This window comes from Heterodontus francisci, chromosome 6 (genome assembly GCF_036365525.1).
Source record: "Heterodontus francisci isolate sHetFra1 chromosome 6, sHetFra1.hap1, whole genome shotgun sequence".
NCBI lineage: Eukaryota > Metazoa > Chordata > Chondrichthyes > Heterodontiformes > Heterodontidae > Heterodontus > Heterodontus francisci.
In genome coordinates this window covers 23,846,088-23,870,175 of record NC_090376.1, presented here as the reverse complement: position 1 = coordinate 23,870,175, position 24,088 = coordinate 23,846,088, and the positions used below count along the sequence as shown (strand labels likewise).

Sequence of the window (24,088 nt, the reverse complement as noted above, 5' to 3'; positions counted from 1 at the left end):
AGATAACCAGCACAGATTTGCAAAAGGAAAACAGAAAACAGCGAGTCATAGTAAATAAAAACAAAAAGTGCTGGAAATACTCAGTGGGTCTGGCAGCATCTGTGGAGAAAAGCAAAGTTAATGTTTCAGGTCTGTGATCTTTCATCAAAACATCAATCATAGTAAAAGATTGTTTTTCAGATTGGAGGATGGTCGACAGTTGTGTTCCTCAAGGGTCAGTTCTGGGACCACTGCTTTTTTTGCTATATATAAATGATTGGGATCTTGGAATACAGAGTAGAATCTCAAAATTGGTCAATGACACCAAACTTGGAGGTGCGGCAAACAGTCAGGATGATACAAACCACCTGCAGCAGGACATAGAAAGGCTTAGCAGAATGGGCAGAGAGGTATCTGCAGCAGGACATAGAAAGGCTAGCAGAATGGGCAGAGAGGTATCTGCAGCAGGACATAGAAAGGCTAGCAGAATGGGCAGAGAGGTAGCAGATGGCATTTAAAACTGACAAGTGTGATGTGATGCATTTTGGCAGAAGGAATAAGGGAGAGGCAATAAATTATTAACGGCAGTTCTAAAGATTGTGCAGGAACAGAGGGACCTGGTGGTGCATGTGCATCGATCTTTGAAGGTGGCAGGATATTTTGAGAGAGTGGTTAGTAAAGCATATGGGATCTTGGGCTTTATAAATAGAGGCATTGACTACAAAAGCAGGGAAGTTATAATGAACCTATATAAAGTTCTGGTTAGCAGGAGGATTGTGTCCAGTTCTGGTAACCACACTTTAGGACGGATGTGAGGGTCCTTAAAGAGGGTGCAGAGGAGATTACCAGAATGGTTCCAGGGATGGGGGATTTTAATTACAAGATAAGGTTGGAAAAACTGGGATTGTTGTCCTTAGAACAAAAGGAGATTGAGGGGAGATTTAATAGAAATGTACAAGATTATGACAGGCTTAGGTATGTTAGACAAGGAAAAACTGTTCCCATTAATTGATGGTACAAGGACTAGGGGACACTGATCGAAGGTTTTGAGCAAGAGATGCAGGGGGAATGCGAGGAAAACCTTTTGTAACGCAGAGGGTGGTAATGACCTGGAACTCGCTGCCCATAAGGGTTGTGGATGTGGAGACAACCAATGACTTTAAAAGGAAATTGGATGGCCACATGAAGGAAATAGACTTGCAGGGCTATGGGGATCAAGCGGGGGAATTGGAATGACTGAATAGCTCCATGAAGAGCTGGCATGGATTCAATGGGCGAATGGCCTCGTTCTCTACTGTAAATGACTCTACCAGCAACCCCCACCCCCGCCAATATTGGGGCTTATGGCGGGTGGAGGGCAGAAAATGCCTCTGGGAGATGCCCGCCATGGGCCTCGACGCCAGGAAGGCCCAGCCTCATAAAGCTGGCAGTGGCAAGGCCTTGCGGCAGCCCTCCCGCTGCTTTGGCAATGGGAACAACATTTCAATATGTTAATTAATTAAAATGAACGAATAATTACATACCCTGCTGCGCGGCAGTCCCGCTCCGATATCACGGTTGAGGCCGGCCGATCTCTGACCAGTGAAGTATGGGGGAACACTGGTGGGGAGGGGGGGGAGGAGGAGTGGGGTCAAACCTTTTTGATTGGTCGAGGGCGTGGTGGGAAGGGGTAAAGTCCATAGTTCGTTAGCTATGGTGGGGGAGGTGGGAAGGTTGGGATGTAAATTTCTTTGGGAGGGGGGTGGAAAAGAGAGCAAGTAATACATTTTAAAGTCACTGGGGGATGGGAGAGGGTCGCGATAATTTTATTCAGTTTTTAATAATCAGGTTTCTTTAAAAATTTAAATTAAGTCAAAAGGCTGGAAGCCCTTTAATAATGGCACCTGCACCTGTGCAGTGGTGCCGGACGCCTTGCTGGATCGCCCATTCCCTCCATATCATCGGGGGTGGGCGGTCCGCCCTGGCCATGTAAATGAGTCGCCCCGTATAATATCGCGGCGGTTCCGCGGAGTAACGTGTGCGGGCCGCCATCTTGGAAGCTCGCCGCTGAGATCAGTGGCCAGCTAGTAAAATGAAGTGGCAGAACTGGAGGAGCTCTAGTGGCGAGTCCCACTTGAGACGTTATCTTTCTCCTTCACACTCTGATGGAATTATTTTGCTCATTTGCTGCATTTCCTCTTTTTTTTTTGCATGCTACAAGTTTGATTTTCTAAGAAGCCAAGGGCTGGATTTCATTCCAGCGACAGGCCAAAAGGCAGGGGGGAGAACCCGCCGTGCCCTCCATTGGACCCCCGTTGCAATTCAATGGTGTGCAGCCAATTAAATGCCCGCCGTCCCTTAAAGGGACGAGCTTCCACCTTCAGAGCTGCCATCCAATTGGAGGGCCAGCAGCTCTGAAGTACCAGCAGCACCATCAGGAGCAGTGGCCACTGCCGGTTCTCCAGGAGGCCCCGCAGTACTGAAGATGCAGGAGACCCCAGGACACAGGTGAGTGGGGTCAGGGTCACTGGGGCCAGTCAGGGCAGGCCCCAGCAACAGGTGGAGAGGGGTAGGGTGTTGCTGAGGGTGGGCCTGGGTTGGGGGGGTGGAAGGGGTAATCTTGCAGGGGGGCGGCCATTGCCACCAGGGGCTGGACTGCCCACAGAGGAGGGAACCTCCCCCCAGACCTCACTGGGAGGCCACCAGGTAAAACCTGGCGGCATCTTCACGTGGCAGCAGGCCCCTCCGTCTTCCGCAAAATTGGAGTGGAGGCGGAAGGCTGCCCTTAAGTGGCCTCAATTGGCCTGGACAAAATGGCAGGGGACTAGAACAAGATCGGGCATGTCACCCCTTGCCATTTTGTTTGCTCCCCCACTTCTGTTCCCATCTCCCTAAGAATTTAGATTCAATTCTCCATGGCACTGCTCATTTAAAAAAAAACTAGTATTTACACAACACCCCATCATATCTCTCAGAACATCCCAAAGATTCTTCTTCAGACTGTAAACAACTTTAGAATACTGAAGTTCCTAATGTTCAGTGAAATTAAACTCAAACCATCTACATCATGAACCTCAAAGAACAAAGAAAATTACAGCACAGGAACAGGCCCTTCGGCCCAAGACTGCGCCGATCCAGATCCTCTATCTAAACATGTCGCCTATTTTCTAAGGGTCTGTATCTCTTTGCTTCCTGCCCATTCATGTATCTGTCTAGATACATCTTAAAAGACGCTATCGTGCCAGTGTCTACCACCTCCGCTGGCAACGTGTTCCAGGCACCCACCACCCTCTGCGTAAAGAACTTTCCATGCATATCCCCCCCTAAACTTTTCCCCTCTCACTTTGAACTCGTGACCCCTAGTAATTGAATCCCCCACTCTGGGAAAAAGCTTCTTGCTATCCACCCTGTCTATACCTCTCATGATTTTGTACACCTCAATCAGGTCCCCCCTCAACCTCCGTCTTTCCAATGAAAATAATCCTAATCTACTCAACCTCTCTTCATAGCTAGCGCCCTCCATACCAGGCAACATCCTGGTGAACCTCCTCTGCACCCTCTCCAAAGCATCTACATCCTTTTGGTAATGTGGTGACCAGAACTGCACGCAGTATTCCAAATGTGGCCGAACCAAAGTCTTATACAACTGTAACATGACCTGCCAACCCTTGTACTCAATACCCCGTCCGATGAAGGAAAGCATGCCGTATGCCTTCTTGACCACTCTATTTACCTGCGTTGCCACCTTCAGGGAACAATGGACCTGAACACCCAAATCTCTCTGTACATCAATTTTCCCCAGGACTTTTCCATTTACTGTATACTACTTCACTCTTGAATTGGATCTTCCAAAATGCATCACCTCACATTTGCCCTGATTGAACTCCATCTGCCATTTCTCTGCCCAACTCTCCAATCTATCTATATTCTGCTGTATTCTCTGACAGTCCCCTTCACTATCTGCTACTCCACCAATCTTAGTGTCGTCTGCAAACTTGCTAATCAGACCACCTATACTTTCCTCCAAATCATTTATGTATATCACAAACAACAGTGGTCCCAGCACGGATCCCTGTGGAACACCACTGGTCACACGTCTCCATTTTGAGAAACTCCCTTCCACTGCTACTCTCTGTCTCCTGTTGCCCAGCCAGTTCTTTATCCATCTAGCTAGTACACCCTGGACCCCATGCGACTTCACTTTCTCCATCAGCCTACCATGGGGAACCTTATCAAACGCCCTACTGAAGTCCATGTATATGACATCTACAGCCCTTCCCTCATCAATCAACTTTGTCACTTCCTAAAAGAATTCTATTAAGTTGGTAAGACATGACCTTCCCTGCACAAAACCATGTTGCCTATCACTGATAAGCCCATTTTCTTCCAAATGGGAATAGATCCTATCCCTCAGTATCTTCTCCAGCAGCTTCCCTACCACTGACGTCAGGCTCACTGGTCTATAATTACCTGGATTATCCCTGCTACCCTCCTTAAACAAGGGGACAACATTAGCAATTCTCCAGTCCTCCGGGACCTCGCCCGTGTTTAAGGATGCTGCAAAGATATCTGTTAAGGCCCCAGCTATTTCCTCTCTCGCTTCCCTCAGTAACCTGGGATAGATCCCATCCGGACCTGGGGACTTGTCCACCTTAATGCCTTTTAGAATACCCAACACTTGCTCCCTCCTTATGCCGACTTGACCTAGAGTAATCAAACATCTATCCCTAACCTCAACATCCGTCATGTCCCTCTCCTCGGTGAATACCGATGCAAAGTACTCGTTTAGAATCTCACCCATTTTCTCTGACTCCACGCATAACTTTCCTCCTTTGTCCTTGAGTGGGCCAATCCTTTCTCTAGTTACTCTCTTGCTCCTTATATATGAATAAAAGACTTTGGGATTTTCCTTAACCCTGTTTGCTAAAGATATTTCATGACCCCTTTTAGCCCTCTTAATTCCTCGTTTCAGATTGCTCCTACATTCCTGATATTCTTTCAAAGCTTCATCTTTCTTCAGCCTCCTCGACCTTATGTATGCTTCCTTTTTCCTCTTAACTAGTCTCACAATTTCACCTGTCATCCATGGTTCCCTAATCTTGCCATTTCTATCCCTCATTTTCACAGGAACATGTCTCTCCTGCACGCTAATCAACCTCTTTAAAAGCCTCCCACATATCAAATGTGGATTTACCTTCAAACAGCTGCTCCCAATCTACATTCCCCAGCTCCTGCCGAATTTTGGTATAGTTGGCCTTCCCCCAATTTAGCACTCTTCCTTTAGGACCACTCTCGTCTTTGTCCATGAGTATTCTAAAACTTACGGAATTGTGATCACTATTCCCAAAGTAGTCCCCTACTGAAACTTCAACCACCTGGCTGGGCTCATTCCCCCAACACCAGGTCCAGTATGGCCCCTTCCCGAGTTGGACTATTTACATACTGCTCTCGAAAACCCTCCTGGATGCTCCTTACAAATTCTGCTCCATCTAGACCTCTAACACTAAGTGAATCCCAGTCAATGTTGGGAAAATTAAAATCTCCTATCATCACCACCCTGTTGCTCCTACATCTTTCCATAATCTGTTTACATATTTGTATCTCTATCTCACGCTCGCTGTTGGGAGGCCTGTAGTACAGCCCCAACATTGTTACCGCACCCTTCCTATTTCTGAGTTCTGCCCATATTGCCTCACTGCTCGAGTCCTCCATAGTGCCCTCCTTCAGCACAGCTGTGATATCCTCTTTGACCAGTAATGCAACTCCTCCACCCCTTTTACCTCCCTCTCTATCCCGCCTGAAGCATCGATATCCTGGGATATTTAGTTGCCAATCATGCCCTTCCCTCAACCAAGTCTCAGTAATCGCAATAACCTCAAATAAAGGGTACACCTGGATCGTGTAATGGAATTTCTAATGCAGGAGTCAATGGTCAGGGGAGGTGGTGGCAAGGGCGTCTGTTATGCCTGCCCGATGATATACAAGAGGACAGCACAGGAGGTTGTTATTCGGCCCATCAAGCCTAGGCCAGTTCTTTCGAAGAGCAATCCAGTTAGTCCCATTCTCCAGTACTTTCCCCATGTCCCTGCAATTTTTTCTCTTTCAAATATTTAAGGACAATATCAGTGCCCATTCCCGTGACTGGGCTTCATTTTAATATGCCAGGTGTATTAGTGCTGACGGCAGTTTGCTGATCGGAACTGAGGGGTAAGACGGGGAAATCTGGTGGCTCTTCCATTGAATAGAGGTGGAAGTTGTGTTATCAGAGGTCAGCGGAGCCGACCCTGGGGAGGAGGGGAGGTTCAGAAGCACCAGCACCGAGCAGGCGGAAATACTCATCCCGGACACACAATAATAATTGGAAAAGCTATTAGTTCATTTTTTGGTCCTTTAAGCTCAATGCTCAGTCTTAAGGAGACGCCTGTCTGTTTGGGGTGGTAATGCTGATCATTTAAATCTATGCCGTTGAAAAATTGCATTGGGCCCGTCTTACTGCAAATTTAAAAATCTTTTTTTTAAAAATAAACCTGTTCATATCATAAAAGCTGAATACAATGCAGATGAATGTCGCACCCATTACAACGTGACTACTGCACTGATATTGCAGCTTTCCAGCATGGAAATATCGTGCTATGCAGTCTGACCTCTTCCACTTAAATGAAATCATATTTAAGTTCTGGCATAGTTTAATTAAACTGTCGATGGGTAGATTCATGAAGATCGCTGAATTGTACACATTTTGCTTTAATTGTTTCTACCAGGCGAGAATTTTTAAGTGAATAGATGTTTATTAATACACTCATCAATTCTACATCAGTTGCTGTGAAACGCAGAGACTATTTGTTATTCGCAGACTATAAACTGTTAATAAAAGTTTCATGTGCAGCTGTCCTTATAAATGGTGAATGGGTTGGTAAATGCACCATCCAGTGTCGTACTGAACCATCCAGTTCCAGACGTGGTCCTTAGCCTGTGTGGAATAACTTGACCTTAGCTAGGGTTACAGAAAGCACATTACAATTGACTTCATTGCCTCTGGGCCCTGCAGGAACTTGACCATTGTGTGTGAAAAGTGTGTGGTGTGGATGAGGATATGATTGGATTTGGCTATGGTGTGCCCCACGGTTGAAAGGCCTCCTGCCACTCACCATCTCGGCTCACACGCGGATCACTGGTGGCCATGCCTTCATTTGCCTAGGCCCTAAACTCTGGGATTGCCTCCCTAAACCCCTCCAGCTCTTTCTCCATCTCTAAAACCTACCACTTTGACCAAGCTCTCCTTAAGTGGCTCAGCATCACATTTTGTCTGAAAACACTCCTGTGAAGTACTGTGGGATGTTTTACTATGTTAAAGACGCTATATAAATGCAATAAAAACACAAAGTGCTGGAAATATTCAGCAGGTCTGGCTGCATCTGTGGAGAGAGAAGCAGAGTTAATGTTTCAGGTCAGTGACCTTTGGTCAGATTCTGAAGATTCTCTCTCCACAGATGCTGCCAGACCCACTGAGTATTTCCAGCATTTTCCGTTTTTTTATTTCAGATTTCCAGCATCTGCAGGATTTTGCTTCTATATAAATGCAAGTTGTTACTTGGGCAAAGTAGCTGAGTGCTATCAATGCCCCAGGAACAATATCCCAGCAAGGTCAGTGTGCTCAGGAACAGAGAGAAAGAAAACTAACATGCACGGAGCAAAACGGAATGAGTTTATATCAGGACTGACGGGTAACTTCAAAAGCCACCTCACCACTCCACAAAAATTAACAGTCCTTCATCAAGACACAAACCATTTGGGCTATTTGTTTACTTTAGAGGCAGACTTATCGAAACAGTGGCATGAAATGATTTGAAATGGCACAGTGGCGCAGTGGTTAGCACCGCAGCCTCACAGCTCCAGCGACCCGGGTTCAATTCTGGGTACTGCCTGTGTGGAGTTTGCAAGTTCTCCCTGTGTCTGCGTGAGTTTCCTCCGGGTGCTCCGGTTTCCTCCCACATGCCAAAGACTTGCTGGTTGATAGGTTAATTGGCCATTATAAATTGTCCCTAGTATAGGTAGGTGGTAGGGAAATATAGGGACAGGTGGGGATGTGGTAGGAATATGGAATTAGTGTAGGATTAGTATAACATGGATGGTTGATGGTCGGCACAGACTCGGTGGGCCGAAGGGCCTGTTTCAGTGCTGTTTCTCTAAAAAAAAAAAGAAATTACCAGTCATTACCTGCATCCCTTCCTGGCCAGAGATTCCAACTCCAACATCAGCAACCTGAATCATGCTCACATCATTAGCCCCATCTCCTGTGGTTAATGAAAAACACAAAAAAGTGACAATGTATTTGCATTCCAACCTTCAGTGAGCCAGTTGTGATTAATGCAAGTTGACTGGTAACTTGAAGCTGTAGCAACAGGAAATAGAGTGCAGCAGACTGAGGGATGATACTATGGGGCTGGTTTGTACTTTAGCGGGCTTTTTAAAAAAAGAAATATATCCAACTTAACTTTGCTTTTCACTTCACAGAGCTAATAGGGGCGAGGGCATTTCACATCCCGAGTAAAGTTTACGAGGGCCATATATTATAATTCAGAACTCCTTGCACGTACTGGGTCCTGTGCAGGATGCCAGGTTAGGATATGTGATGCAGTAATAGCTTTAGAGAGCTTCTGCTGTGCCTTACCATGTACTTAAACTCGCCATTATTTTGGCAGCAAAGTCTGGGCCATTATGAATATTTTGTGCTATTGAGAAGTGAGGTGGCAGGTTTGTTCTGTCACTCTCTTCAACTTGAGTATTCATTTTCAGGGACTATCACCTGCAGAAAATACAATAAAGGCTACAGGACCTGTATAGTAAATAGAAATGTTCCTGTAACTCATTTTGGCACTGGAAGATTTTACTATTTATATACAGTATCAGAATGATGCTGGAGATAAAAGGGTTAAATTATGAGAACAGGCCGCATAGACTAGCCTTGTATTCCCTGGAGTTTGGAAGATTAAGGGGTGATGTAATTTTAAAAAAAAATTCTTTCATGAGATGTGGGCAGTGCTGGCAAGACCAGCATTTGCTGTCCATCCGTATTTGCCCTTGATAACGGAGCGGCTTGCTAGACCATTTCAGAGGGCAGCTGAGAGTCAACCACATTGCTGTGGGTCTGGAGTCACATATAGGCCAGACCAGGTAAGGACAGCAGATTTCCTTCCTTAAAAGTGAACCAGATAGATTTGTTTTTTAAATGACAATCGATGCTGGCACCATTACTGAGACTAGCTTTCAATTCCAGATTTTTAATTAATTGAATTTAAATTCCACCAGTTGCCGTGGTGGAATTTGAACCCATGTCCCCAGGGCATTAGCCTGGGCTTCTGGATTACTAGTCCAGTGATATTACCACTGCACCAGCGTCTCCCCCTATATAATAAAAGGCATTTAAGATGATTAAAGGTTTTGACAAGAGAGAGAGAGAAATTATTTCCTCTGGTGGGAGAGTCCAGAACTAAAATTGAAAGTGACATTAAGGGGTGATGTCAAAAAGAACTTCTTTACACAATTGAGCAGTGAAAATTTGGAACCCTCTCCCCCAAAAAGCTGTTGAAGCTGAGTGGGTTTCGGTATTAAGGGTTACGGAGCCATGACAGGTAATTGCAGATCAACCTCCATCTAACTAAAGGGCAGAACCATTCAAGGGGCTGAATGGTCGACTGTTGTTACTACAGCATGCTCCTGCTTCCACCCCTGGATTGGGTCTACCCTGAGTGGATTTTAACTCCTGCATTGACTGGAACCAGGGATTATTCACAGAATCACAGAATAATACAGTGCAGAAGAGGCCCTTCGGCCCATCGAATCTGCACCGATGCATTCGGTTTGTGTTTTAATACCTTTATGCATTGCTACCAAAGATACTTGAAATGACATTTAAACATTGGGTTGCGTAAGCAATGCGGTGACCTCAAGACTACATAATAAAATGCCGGTGGAGAAAAAAGACAAATATACTTGCCGATTGCCAAAGTCATGACTTTTAGCTTATCCCGGACCAGTTTAACCACCATGCTTTTCTGCAACGGTGTGGAGCGACAGCACAACACCGAGCGGCAACATTGTGCCAATGCAAGAAACTTGTCCTCCAGTATCCTTTCCAACGCAAAGGTCAGAGTCTTTCCATCGATTACCAAGCTGAAGTTGGGTCGCAGAGTGGACGGGGTCACTGACGTTCCATTTGAAGGGATAAAGTCAACCGACTGATTTTCAGCAACATTGAAACTTTTGTTCTGAGGACTCTTTGACTGAATGTAGCTCAAGCACTGCTCCAGCAAAGCAGCACAGGCTTCCTGTTGAAAAACATTCATGTTAAAAAAACAAGCAAATATTGCAGTACAATTAAGACACATGTGCTGCGATCTTACCAGCCCTCTGGAGATGGGGGGGCTGCGACTGGGAGTCAGGAGGGCTGGTAAAATGGCAGCAGATAGCACCGGGAGGGAAGTCCGAGGTCTTCCCGCTGCCACAGCATATCCTGAAAGGCAGGAACAACAGAGGCGGACAGCTAGTTAAGGTAAATAACTTGCCTATTAATGGCCATTTTACCAGCATCTGAAAAGCCCCCAACTGCATAGACAGAGTGCCAGATACATCAAGGCAGTCTGCCAGTGGTTTCCCAGGGGGGTGGGTGGGGGGGGGGGGGGGGGGGGGGTTGGGTGATTGAGACCTGGGGGGGGGGGGGGAAACCGGGGGGGAGCTGCTGGAGAAGGTGCGGGCCTTCCTTCCCAGGGACTCCATGTACCAGACCCCCTGGCAACAATGGCCACCCCCATGGCTCTAATGCTACAAGTGGAGGGTTCACCCCTCGAATTGCCAGGATCTGCTTGCCTGCCCTCCTGGGCACATGAATAAAACTCTCTCTGGCCCTTCAAAAGCATCTCAGCATGGAGGCACCCTCTCCTTCGCCCTGCAGCCTCAGAAGCAGCCACCTCTATCAGTGGCGCTGCCGAAGCTGCCAACTCTCTGATTGGCTGCCGCCGGTAAAATCCCCTTCACTGGGCCAATGTTTGCCCACCTGTGCTCAGGACCCACATTTGGTCCCCGGTGGCAGGAAAATTCTGGCCACAATATAAAATAGATCAGTAATGTCCACGGTACGTTGAACCCTACATCAGCTTCTGTTAGTTCAGAAGCATTTAATTGTCCACCTAGTCATTCGTCACAATTATATCTCTACTGCATACTGGATTTGGGATTTAATTTATTTCCTTTTCCTCCCTTTATCTTAGTGATAATCGAAAGCTGTGTATTTGCAGAATTGTAGCTCAAATGCAAAAGAAAAGCAATAGAAATGCACAAACGGATAGACTCAAAACAGATACAACTGGGTAGAATCAAGAAAAAGCTGTTCAACCTCTCAAAAATCACCTGATTCTTTAGGTCTACGTACAGGAAGTACAGCTGATTTTTACCTTGCAGTCCCCACGGTAATCTTATTTTTTTGGAATGCTTTAAACTGGCCATCTTTGTGAGCCACGTAGTAGTCTATCCCACAATTTAAGAACTCTGCCCAGCTCACAGTCACTTCATGTCACATTTAGCTTGGAGACTGCCTTGGATTCTAATTGTCAGCAACAGCTATCATTTCCTGATTTAGCACAAAGATCTTTTCAACATCTGTCCATTAATACTATTTTTTTTAAATCATAATTTTAAAAATCACAGATTGACCTACTTTGGTCATATACTTTTCAACGAGAACAGATTTGGCTGCCTTCACCACTGTTTTTAGCTCCTTGTCTTAAGGCCAAAAATGATCATTTCTCTTGCCCTCTTTTGGAGTCATTCTAATATATTACGGTTTTTTGGTAAGTGTTTCCATGCACTTGCCAATGGTAGGAAATCAAAATTGGTCAAAATGTCCCACATGCGGTTTTTACAGTGGCTCATAGATCAGTGTCAGCTGCCTGGAGGAATACTCAATGGGTTTATTTATGTACCGTCAAATTCTGCAAGCCTTGGGAAATGCTGCTATGAAATGGAACTCAACATTTGGACCCTGCACACACAATGATTTCTTCTGCTGCAACTAACAGCACAGCTCGGATTATTCACTCTTGTATTATCCATGTTTGCAAACTGGATCAATGGGAGTTGGGATTTTGGATCAGATTAAATCTGTTAGTTGCCAGGCTGCAACTTCAGATTTACGTGCACGGGTTATGTCTTTAGCTCTTGATTATAAGCAGATAATTGAGATTCCCCCTACACCCTCATACAGTTATAAACTCCTGCTCGCTGTTTACAGCACAGATACGAAATACTTCACAGCTGTTGCTCATGACTGCAAAGTTAACATTTTGCAAATTTATTTAGTAAACTGCAAATGCTGCATGAATAATTTGTTGGATTCACTTGGTGATTTAATCCCATTGGAGACGGATCCAATTTTTAAATTTATTTATTCGTTCATGGGATGTGGGCATCGCTGGCTTGGCCAGCCTTTATTGCCAATCCCTAATTGCCCTTCAGAAGGTGTGGTGAGCCTTTGTGAACCACTGCAGTCCTTGGGGTGTAGGTACACCAACATGTGCTGTTAAAAAGGGAGTTCCAGGATTTTGACCCTGTGATAGTGAAGGAACGGTGATATAGTTCCAAGTCAGGATGGTGTGTGGTTGGTGGGGGGAACTTGCAGGTAGTGGCGTTCCCATGTATTTGCTGCCCTTGTCCTTCTAGGTTGTAGAGGTCATGGGTTTGGAAAGTGCTGTTGGTGCAGCCTTGGTGAGTTGCTGCAGTACATCTTGTAGATGGTACACACTGCTGCCACTGCATCGGGTGTGAGGGAGTGAATTTTGAAGGTGGTGCATGGGCTGCTTTGTCCTGGATGCTGTCGAGCTTCTTGAGTGTTGCTGGAGCTGCAGCCACCCAGGCAAGTGGAGAATACTCCTGAATTATGCCTTGTAGATGGTGGACAGGCACTGGGGAGACAGGAGGTGAGTTACTCTGAACTGCTGCTGTAGCCACAGCATTTATGTGGCTAGTCCAGTTTAGTTTCTGGTCAATGGTAATCCCCAGGATGTTGATAGTGGGGGATTCTGTGATGGTAATACCATTGAATATCAAGCGGAGATGGTTAGATTCTCTCTTGCTTGAGATAGTCATTGCCTAACACTTGTGTGGCGCAAATGTTAATTGCTACTTATCAGCCCAAGCCTGGATGTTGTGGAGGTCTTGTTGCATCTGGACATGGGCTGCTTCAGTATCTGAGGAGTCGCGAATGGCGCTGAACATTGTGCAATCACAAGCGAACATCCCCACTTCTGACCTAATGAAGGGAAGGTCATTGATGAAGCAGCTGAAGATAGTTGGGCCTAGGACACTACCTCGACGAACACCTGCAGTGATTCCCTGAAACTGAGATGATTGTCCTCCAACAACCACAACCATCTTCCTTTGTGCGAGGTCTGACTCCAGCCAGCAGAGAGTTTTTCCCCTGATTCCCATCGACTCCAATTAGGTCAAATGCTGCCTTGATGTCAAGGGCAGTCACTCTCACCTCATCTCTTGCATTCAGCACTTTTGCTCATGTTTGGACCAAGGCTGTAATGAGGTCAGGAGCTGAGTGAGCCGGCAGAACCCAAACTGAGCGTCATTGAGCAGGTTATTGCTGAGCAAGTGCTGCTTGATAGCACTGTCTACAACCCCTTCCATCATTTTTCTGATGATTGAGAGTAGACTGATGGGGCGGGAATTGGCCGGCTTGGATTTATCCTGCTTTTTGTGTACAGGACATAGCTAAGCAACTTTCCACATTGCTGGATAGATGCCAGTGTTGTAGCTGTACTGACACAGCTTGGCTAGGGGCACGACTGGTCTTCAGTACTATTGCCAGAATGTTGTCGAGACCCATAGCCTTTGCAGTATCCAGTGCCTTCAGTCGTTTCTTGATATCATGTGGAGTGAATTGGATTGGCTGAAGACTGGCATCTTTTATGCTGGGGACCTCAGGAGGAAGCTGAGATGGATCATCCACTTGGCACTTCTGACTGAAGATGGATGCAAATGCTTCAGCCTTATCTTGTGCTGGGCTCCCCCATCTTTGAGGATGGGTATATTTGTGGGGCCTTCTCCTACTGTTAGCAGTTTAACTGTCCACCACCATTCACAACTGGATGTGGCAGGACTGCAGAATTTATATCTGATCAGTTGGTTGTGGGATCGCTTAGCCTTGCCTATTGCATGCTGCTTCTGCTGTTTGGCATGCAAGTAGTTCTGTGTTTTAGCTTCACCATACGGACACCTCATGTTTAGGTATGCCTGGTGCTGCTCCTGGCATGCCCTTCTACACTCTTCATTGAGACACGGTTGGTCCCCCAGCTTGATAATAATGCTAGAGTAGGGGATATGCCAGGCCATAAGGTTACAGATTGTGGTTGAATACAATTCTGCTACTGATGGCCCACAGCACCGCATGGATGCCCAGTTTTTCATTGTTAGATCTGTTCCAAACCTTCCATTTAGCACGGTGGTAGTGCCACACAACACGATGAAGGGTATCCTCAAGGTGAAGGGTGGACTTTGTCTCCACAAGGACTGTGCGATGGTCACTCCTACCAATACTGTCATGGACAGTTGCATCTGCAGCAGGCAGATTGGTGAGGATGAGGTCAGGTAGGTTTTTCCCTATTGTTGGTTCCCTCACGACCTGCCGCAACCCAGTCTAGCAGCTATATCTTTTAGGATGTGGCCAGCTTGGTCAGTAATGGTGCTACCGAGCCACTCTTGATGATGGACATTGAAGTCCCCCACCCAGAGTACATTCTCTGCCCTGGCTATCCTCAGTGCTTCCTTCATCTGGTGTTCAACATGGAGAAGCATTGATTCATCAGCTGAGGGTGGGTGGTAGGTGGTAATCAGCAGGAGGTTTCCTTGCCCATGTTTGACCTGATGCCATCAGACTTCATGGGGTCCGGAGTCAATGTTGAGGACTTCCAGGGCAACTCCCTCCCAACAGTATATCACAGTGCTGCCACCTCTGGTGGGTCTGTCCTGCCACTGGGACAGGACATACCCAGGGATGGTGATAATGGTGTTTGTTTTCATTCGTTTGGGGGATGTGGGTGTAGCTGGCTAGGCTGTCAACATTTATTGCCCATCCCTAATTGCCCTTGAGAAGGTGGTGGTGAGCTGGTGGTGTCTGGGACATTGTCTGTAAGGTATGATTCCGAGAGTATGACTATGTCAGGCTGTTGCTTGACTAGCCTGTGGGACAGCTCTCCCATTTTTGGCATAAGCCCTCAGATGTTAGGAAGGAGAACTGTGCAGGTCGACTGGGCTGGGTTTGCCATTGCTGTTTCCGGTGCCTAGGTCGATGCTGGGTGGTCCGTCCGGTTTAATTTATTTTCTTAGACTTCACAGCGGTTTGATACAACTGAGTGGCTTGTCAGGCCATTTCAGAGGGCATTTAGGGAGTCAACCACATTGCTGTGGGTCTGGAGTCACATGTAGTCCAGACCAGGTAAGGAGGCAGATTTCCTTCCCTAAAGGACATTAGTGAACTAGATGTGATTTACAACAATCGACAATGGTTTCCTGGTCACCATTAGACTAGCTTCCTAAGGTCAGTTTCTACATTTTTCTGCAAAAATCTTAACTTTCACACTTAAATTATTACAAGGTAGGAATCAGAATAATGTTCAGTAATCTTAACCCTCCCAATAGGGAGAACCCTCCCTTTCATTGCAGCAGCTTATTCGGGAGCAGAGAGTGCGAGCGAGTGAGCAGCTGGGAAGGTCAGTTTCAGCTTAAACTTAATTTCCTTTTGTTTTCGGCGGACCAAGGGGCTGCTGGGTAAATAAAACCCTATATATTTGGGCCGTTTCTGAACCCGAGACACTACACGTGTAGTGTCTCCCACCCGCCCTCCTCCTCTAACCAAAAAAAAAAGGACTCGGTGGTGTGGAGATAAGGTAAGGCTTTTTCTACTTTGTTTTTTATCGTGTGATTGGTAAAAACTTTTCGTTCCTTTTTCATTTATCTAAGTTTCAGACTAAGTTAAGCTTAAGATTAAAAATGGCAGGAGATCTCAGACCCGTGTTATGCTCCTCTTGCTCAATGTGGGAGCTCAGGGACATGGCTGATGTCCCTGGCTCCTTCACGTGCAGGAAGTGTGTCCAGCTGCAGCTCTTGTTAAACCGCATGATGACTCTGGAGCTGCGGATGGGCTCACTTTGGAGCATCCGCGATGCTGAGGAGGTAGTGGATAGCACGTTCAGCGAATTGGTCACACCACAGATTATGATTGCTGAGGGAGAAAGGGAATGGGTGACCAAAAGGCAGAGAAAGAGCAGGAAGGCAGCGCAGGTGTCCCCTGCGGTCATCTCCCTCCACAACAGGTATACCGTTTTGGATACTGTTGAGGGAGATGGCTCACCAGGGGAAGTCAGCAGTAGCCAGGTTCATGGCACCGTGGCTCGCTCTGCTGTTCAGAAGGGCGGGAAAAAGAGTGGAAGGGCTAGAGTCATAGGGGATTCGATTGTAAGGGGAGTAGATAGGCGGTTCTGTGGTCGAAAACGAGACTCCCGAATGGTATGTTGCTTCCCAGGTGCACGGGTCAGGGATCGGCTGCAGAACATTCTGAAGGGGGAGGGTGAACAGCCAGTTGTCGTTGTGCACATAGGCACCAATGATATGGGTAAAAAACGGGATGAGGTCCTAGAAGCAGAATTTAGGGAGTTAGGAGCCAAGTTAAAAAGTAGGCCCTCAGAGGTAGTAATCTCAGGATTGCTACCAGTGCCACGTGATAGTCAGAGTAGAAATGAAAGAATAGTCAGGATGAATGCGTGGCTTGAGAGATGGTGCAGGAGGGAGGGGTTCAGATTTTTGGGACATTGGGACCGGTTCTGGGGGAGGTGGGACTATTACAAATTGGATGGTCTACACCTGGGCCGGACTGGAACCAATGTCCTTGGGGGTGCTTTTGCTAACACTGTTGGGGAGGGTTTAAACTAATGTGGCAGGGGGATGGGAACCAAATGAGATCAGTGGACAGTAAGGAGGTAGTAACTAAAGCCTGTAAGGAACTAGATAATGAAGTCAGCGTGACTAAGGGAAAGAGTAGGCAGGGAGCAGATGATGAAAGCAAAGGGACTGGTGGTCTGAGGTGCATTTGTTTTAATGCAAGAAGTGTAGTAGGTAAGGCAGATGAACTTGGGGCTTGGATTAGTACCTGGGAGTATGATGTTATTGCTATTACTGAGACTTGGTTGAGGGAAGGGCATGATTGGCAACTAAATATCCCAGGATACCGATGCTTCAGGCGGGATAGAGAGGGAGGTAAAAGGGGTGGAGGAGTTGCATTACTGGTCAAAGACGATATCACAGCTGGGCTGAAAGAGGGCACTATGGAGGACTCGAGCAGTGAGGCAATATGGGCAGAACTCAGAAATAGGAAGGGTGCGGTAACAATGTTGGGGCTGTACTACAGGCCTCCCAACAGCGAGCGTGAGATAGAGGTACAAATATGTAAACAGATTATGGAAAGATGTAGGAGCAACAGGGTGGTGTTGATAGGAGATTTTAATTTTCCCAACATTGACTGGGATTCACTTAGTGTTAGAGGTCTAGATGGAGCAGAATTTGTAAGGAGCATCCAGGAGGGTTTTCTAGAACAGTATGTAAATAGTCCAACTCGGGAAGGGGCCATACTGGACCTGGTATTGGGGAATGAGCCCGGCCAGGTGGTTGAAGTTTCAGTAGGGGACTACTTTGGGAATAGTGATCACAATTCCGTAAGTTTTAGAATACTCACGGACAAAGACGAGAGTGGTCCTAAAGGAAGAGTGCTAAATTGGGGGAAGGCCAACTATACCAAAATTCGGCAGGAGCTGGGGAATGTAGATTGGGAGCAGCTTTTTGAAGGTAAATCCACATTTGATATGTGGGAGGCTTTTAAAGAGAAGTTGATTAGCGTGCAGGAGAGACATGTTCCTGTGAAAATGAGGGATAGAAATGGCAATATTAGGGAACCATGGATGACAGGTGAAATTGTGAGACTAGTTAAGAGGAAAAAGGAAGCATACATAAGGTCTAGGAGGCTGAAGAAAGACGAAGCTTTGAAAGAATATCGGGAATGTAGGACCAATCTGAAACGAGGAATTAAGAGGGCTAAAAGGGGTCATGAAATATCTTTAGCAAACAGGGTTAAGGAAAATCCCAAAGCCTTTTATTCATATATAAGGAGCAAGAGGGTAACTAGAGAAAGGATTGGCCCACTCAAGGACAAAGGAGGAAAGTTATGCGTGGAGTCTGAGAAAATGGTGAGATTCTAAACGAGTACTTTGCATCGGTATTCACCGAGGAGAGGGACATGACGGATGTTGAGGTTAGGGACAGATGTTTGATTACTCTCGGTCAAGTCGGCATAAGGAGGGAGGAAGTGTTGGGTATTCTAAAAGGCATTAAGGTGGACAAGTCCCCAGGTCCGGATGGGATCTATCCCAGGTTACTGAGGGAAGCGAGAGAGGAAATAGCTGGGGCCTTAACAGATATCTTTGCAACATCCTTAAACACGGGTGAGGTCCCGGAGGACTGGAGAATTGCTAATGTTGTCCCCTTGTTTAAGAAGGGCAGCAGGGATAATCCAGGTAATTATAGACCGGTGAGCCTGACGTCAGTGGTAGGGAAGCTGCTGGAGAAGATACTGAGGGATAGGATCTATTCCCATTTGGAAGAAGATGGGCTTATCAGTGATGGGCAACATGGTTTTGTGCAGGGAAGGTCATGTCTTACCAACTTAATAGAATTCTTTGAGGAAGTGACAAAGTTGATTGATGAGGGAAGGGCTGTAGATGTCATATACACGGACTTCAGTCAGGCGTTTGATAAGGTTCCCCATGGTAGGCTGATGGAGAAAGTGAAGGCGCATGGGGTCCAAGGTGTACTAGCTAGATGGATAAAGAACTGGCTGGGCAACCGGAGACAGAGAGTAGCAGTGGAAGGGAGTTTCTCAAAATGGAGACGTGTGACCAGTGGTGTTCCACAGGGATCCGTGCTGGGACCACTGTTGTTTGTGATATACATAAATGATTTGGAGGAAAGTATAGGTGGTCTGATTAGCATGTTTGCAGACGACACTAAGATTGGTGGAGCAGCAGATAGTGAAGGGGACTGTCAGAGAATACAGCAGAATATAGATAGATTGGAGAGTTGGGCAGAGAAATGGCAGATGGAGTTCAATCAGGGCAAATGCGAGGTGATGCATTTTGGAAGTTCCAATTCAAGAGTGAACTATACAGTAAATGGAAAAGTCCTGGGGAAAATTGATGTACAGAGAGATTTGGGTGTTCAGGTCCATTGTTCCCTGAAGGTGGCAACGCAGGTCAATAGAGTGGTCAAGAAGGCATACGGCATGCTTTCCTTCATCGGACGGGGTATTGAGTACAAGAGTTGGCAGGTCATGTTACAGTTGTATAGGACTTTGGTTCGGCCACATTTGGAATACTGCGTGCAGTTCTGGTCGCCACATTACCAAAAGGATGTGGATGCTTTGGAGAGGGTGCAGAGGAGGTTCACCAGGATGTTGCCTGGTATGGAGGGCGCTAGCTATGAAGAGAGGTTGAGTAGATTAGGATTATTTTCATTAGAAAGACGGAGGTTGAGGGGGGACCTGATTGAGGTGTACAAAATCAAGAGAGGTATAGACAGGTTGGATAGCAAGAAGCTTTTTCCCCAGAGTGGGGGATTCAATTACTAGGGGTCACGAGTTCAAAGTGAAAGGGGAAAAGTTTAGGGGGGATATGCGTGGAAAGTTCTTTACGCAGAGGGTGGTGGGTGCCTGGAACGCGTTGCCAGCGGAGGTGGTAGACGCGGGCACGATAGCGTCTTTTGAGATGTATCTAGACAGATATATGAATGGGCAGGAAGTAAAGAGATACAGACCCTTAGAAAATAGGCGACAGGTTTAGATAGAGGATCTGGATCGGCGTAGGCTTGGAGGGCCGAAGGGCCTGTTCCTGTGCTGTAATTTTCTTTGTTCTTAATATTCAGGCAATCTTCACCTTACAACCTTTATAATACTGATGCCCCATGCATTTTGAAATTGTAAGCTAAAATTAACGCATTCCAAAGTATCATACAGGTTTTCGATTTTCACAGCCTCCCCCATTAATCTTTTTCTACTGTTTCAGTGAAAATACTGCCATTGCGCTCAAGAGATAATTAAAAAAGAAACAACACTGCCAAACTGGTGCGTTCATAATAAATACATTCGAGATTTGCTTTCATTTTCTGGTACTGGTTTTAAGATTTCCATTGGTAAAAATAGTCATGCTAGTAGGATGAAAGCTATCCAGAAAAACCGGTTCTGATTTTGAAGCTGAAATCTTGCTCACCTGAGATTCAGCGTTCAAGGTGAGGATCTCCTCATCATGACCGAGGAGTTTGCAGGAGTAAGCAATATTGATTGCTGTTTCCTGTTTGTCCCCGGTGAGAACCCATATCTGTAAAGCAGCTTTGCGTAGATTTGCTATCGTTTCTGGGACACCATCCTGCAAACGATCTTCGATGCCAGTTGCACCTAAAAAGGTGATAAGAGGTGACAGAGGAGTGAGAAAATTTACAACATCTTGGCAATGAAATGTGATTGACTTGGTTCTGCAATTTTCAAAATTGATCTGTAAACATACAAAACTGACAGGCAGAAGACCAGATAGATCAAGCCTGTCCTCCTGTACCATCCATATGAGACCCAGTGAAACATTTTTTTGCTTTGTTAAAATTATAGGAGGAAATCTTATTGAACAGCTAATAGGCGACTGGGAACTGACTGGAAGGAGTTAGAAAATAAGAACTTAAGAAATAGGAGCAGGAATAGGCCCTTCATACCTTTGAGCCTGCTCCACCATTCAATACAATCATGACTTATATTCTACCTCAACTCCGCCTTCCCGCACTATCACCATATCCCTTAATGCCTAAAAATCTATTGATCTCTTTCTTGAATATACTCATCCACAGCCCTCTGGGGTAGAGAATTCCAAAAAACCATAAACGAGTGAAGAAATTTCTCTTCATCTGTGTCCTAAACGACTGACCCCTTATTCGGAGACTGTGACCCTCTAGTACGGGACTTCCCGAAAATCCTCCCAGCTTCTACACCATCAAGTCCCTTAAGAATTTTATATGTTTCAATGAGATCATCTCATTCTTTTAAATTCTAGGGAATATAGGCCTAGTCTACTCAATCTCTTCTCATAGGACAATCTCCTTATCCCAGTAATCAGTCTAGTGAACCTTTGCCCTCTAAGGGAAGTATATCCTTCCCTGGGTAAGGAGACCAAAACTGTACATAGTACTCCAGGTATGGTCTCATCAAGGCTCTATACAATTGCAGTAATACTTCTTTGCTCTTACACTTCAATCCCTTTGTAATAAAGGCTAACATACTATTTTCTTTCTTAATTGCTCGCACTATCTGCATGTTAAAAAATCATGAGAGGTATAGACAGGGTGGATAGCAAGAAGCTTTTTCCCCCAGAGTGGGGGATTCAATTTCTAGGGGTCACGAGTTCAAAGTGAGAGGGGAGAAGTTTAGGGGGGATATGCGTGGAAAGTTCTTTACGCAGAGGGTGGTGGGTGCCTGGAATGCGTTGCCAGCGGAGGTGGTAGACGCAGGCACGATAGCGTCTTTTAAGATGTATCTAGACAGATACATGAATGGGCAGGAAGCAACGAGATACAGACCCTTAGAAAATAGGCGACAGGTTTAGATAGAGGATCTGGATCGGCGCAGGCTTGGAGGGCCGAAGGGCCTGTTCCTGTGCTGTAATTTTCTTTGTTCTTAACTTTGTGATTTGTGTACAATGACACCCAGGTTCCTCTGAATACAAACATTTCCCAGTCCCTCACCATTCAGAAGATATTCTGCTTTTCTATTTTTCCTTCGAAAGTGGATAACTTCATACTTCCCTATGATATTCCATCTGACACATTCTTGCCCACTCACTTAGCCTGTCTATATCCCTTTGCAGCCTCTTTGTGTCCTCCTCCCAGCTTACGTTCCCACCTAACTTTGCATTGTCAGCAAACTTGGATACATTACACTCAGTCCCCTCATCTAAATCAATGATATAGATTGTAAATAGTTGAGGTCCAGTACTGATCCTTGCAGTACTCTGCTCGTAACAGCCTGCAAACCTGAAAAAGACCTATTTATTCCTACTCTTTGTTTTCTGTCCTTTAACCAATCCTTAAATCTATGCTAATATATTAACTCCCATCCCAGAAGTCTTAATTTTGTGTAATAACCTCTCGTTTGGCTTCTTATCCGATGCTTTTTTGAGAATCTAAATACAGTACACCCATTGGTTCTCCCTTATCTACCCTGCCAGTTACAACCTCTGACAGATCCGTCAAGCATGATTTCCTGTTCAAAGATCTGTGTTGACTCTGCTTCATCATATTATGCTATTCTAAGTGCCTTGTTACCATGTCCCTAATAATAAATTCTAGTATTTTCCCTGCAACTGATGTTAGACTAACAGGCCTATAGTTCCCAGTTTTCTCTCTCCCTCCTTTCTGAGTAGAGGGGTTATGTTTGCTACCTTCCAATCTGTGGGGACTATTCTAGAATCCAGAGAAGGCCCCATAACTGAAGAAATTGGGTGTCACTTGTGTTACCTAAATTCCAGAGAACGCATAACAGTCCTACTCGTATGTTGTACACCAACACTGATCTGTGCAAAATACTCAGACAGATGAACTGAGGTATATTGTGCATCCACAGACTTGGCATGAACTCAGTTTTGTAACTAAAAGTAACACACAATGCCTGACACTTTAAGAGAGCAGTTGTTTCGCCTGAGTTGGCACTTACAGCGTTACACAAGTGATCAGCTGACTTATCAGTCTGACGCAGTGGGGTCATATGACATTATAAATTGCAAGGTCGAAGCTTTAGAATTCATACAGTCATCAAACCCATGGGTGCACCTGCGACCTTGACCACACGCTCATCCATCTATTTTTTTTTAAGGTAATACATAGCTTTAAAATGTTGAATTTTCCCATTGGAATTCATAAATTACATTACTGATGCAAACTTTTCCAAAACACAACTATCTACCAGGACCTGGCAGATGTAATTTATCATACAATCATTTGAGGTGACAATATTTTTTAAAATTATAGAGGATTGCTGCAAAGAAAGTCGTGGTGTTGTCAACCAAAAGGAACAATTCACTAAAATGCTCCTAGCTTAAGCATACCCTTGTTATTCCTTCTAAGGACAACAACTATAGATTAAACTTAAATATAGTTTATATACACCATTTAAATAACTTAATTTCCTGTCTCAGCTGCCAATAAACAGCTTGAGCTGCACTCGGTTCACAGCAGAGCCAACACGCCTGAGTTACAGATTGCAGGGAAGTTCTTTGTAAAATACTTATGATTTTTCAGGAAAATTTAAAATGCAGTTGTGCAAATTGTGAGATTCATAATTAAATTGTAGGTGCTAACAAATTAACAAATATTCCTACATATTGTACAGTGGTGATGTACTTCATTCTGGACTAGCACACAGCGGGCTGGATTTTGTTCTCCCCCAGGTGTCAGGTTCCGTGGCGGGGTGGGGGGGGGGGGGCAGCGGAGGGGAGAGGGGCCTGAAGATGCCTCCAGGAGAGGGCCGCCATGCACACCAACGCCGGGAGGGCTCGGCGCGATATCACCAGCAGCAGCGAGGCCTTGTGGCAGCCAGCCCCGCTGCTCGGCGACAGGACCCCAATTTCAATATTTAAATAAATTAAAATGAATTAATGAAACTCGCTGCCTGATGTCCCGCCGCGATCTTCGACCCGGTGGCTGGCACTCCTGCTCCTTCGGATCCCCGTGGGGAGTTAGGAGGAGGTAAGTTTATCAGTGCAGTGGGGAGGGGAACGGGGGTCAAATTAACGTCATGGGTGTAGGAGGTGGTGAGAAGGGTTGGAGTTGAAAGTTTGTGCAGTTTGGGGGGGTGGGGGTGGGGCAGGGAAAGTCAGATTGTAAAGGTAAAGTATTTTGGGGGGAGGGGGAAGGGCAAATAATTAATTTAATTGTTATAGTGGTGGGGGAGAGGGGCAAAAGAAATGTATTTATTTATATTCACTTTACCTTT

The 24,088-nt window shown here is 45.7% G+C and overlaps 1 protein-coding gene across 4 annotated transcripts in view; it reads right to left on the bottom strand.

The window, feature by feature from the left end:
• The window catches only part of atp10a (ATPase phospholipid transporting 10A), a 365,726-nt gene that overhangs the window by 17,690 nt on the left and 323,948 nt on the right, over positions 1 to 24,088 (bottom strand). For all 4 annotated transcript variants that reach the window (XM_068033280.1, XM_068033281.1, XM_068033283.1 and 1 more), the window contains 3 exons: positions 20,328 to 20,512; positions 9,956 to 10,286; positions 8,176 to 8,252 (listed from right to left, as the gene is read on the bottom strand). In XM_068033280.1, the coding sequence (XP_067889381.1) occupies positions 8,176 to 8,252; positions 9,956 to 10,286; positions 20,328 to 20,512 (593 nt within the window). The remainder of the gene's footprint in view (positions 1 to 8,175; positions 8,253 to 9,955; positions 10,287 to 20,327; positions 20,513 to 24,088) is intronic.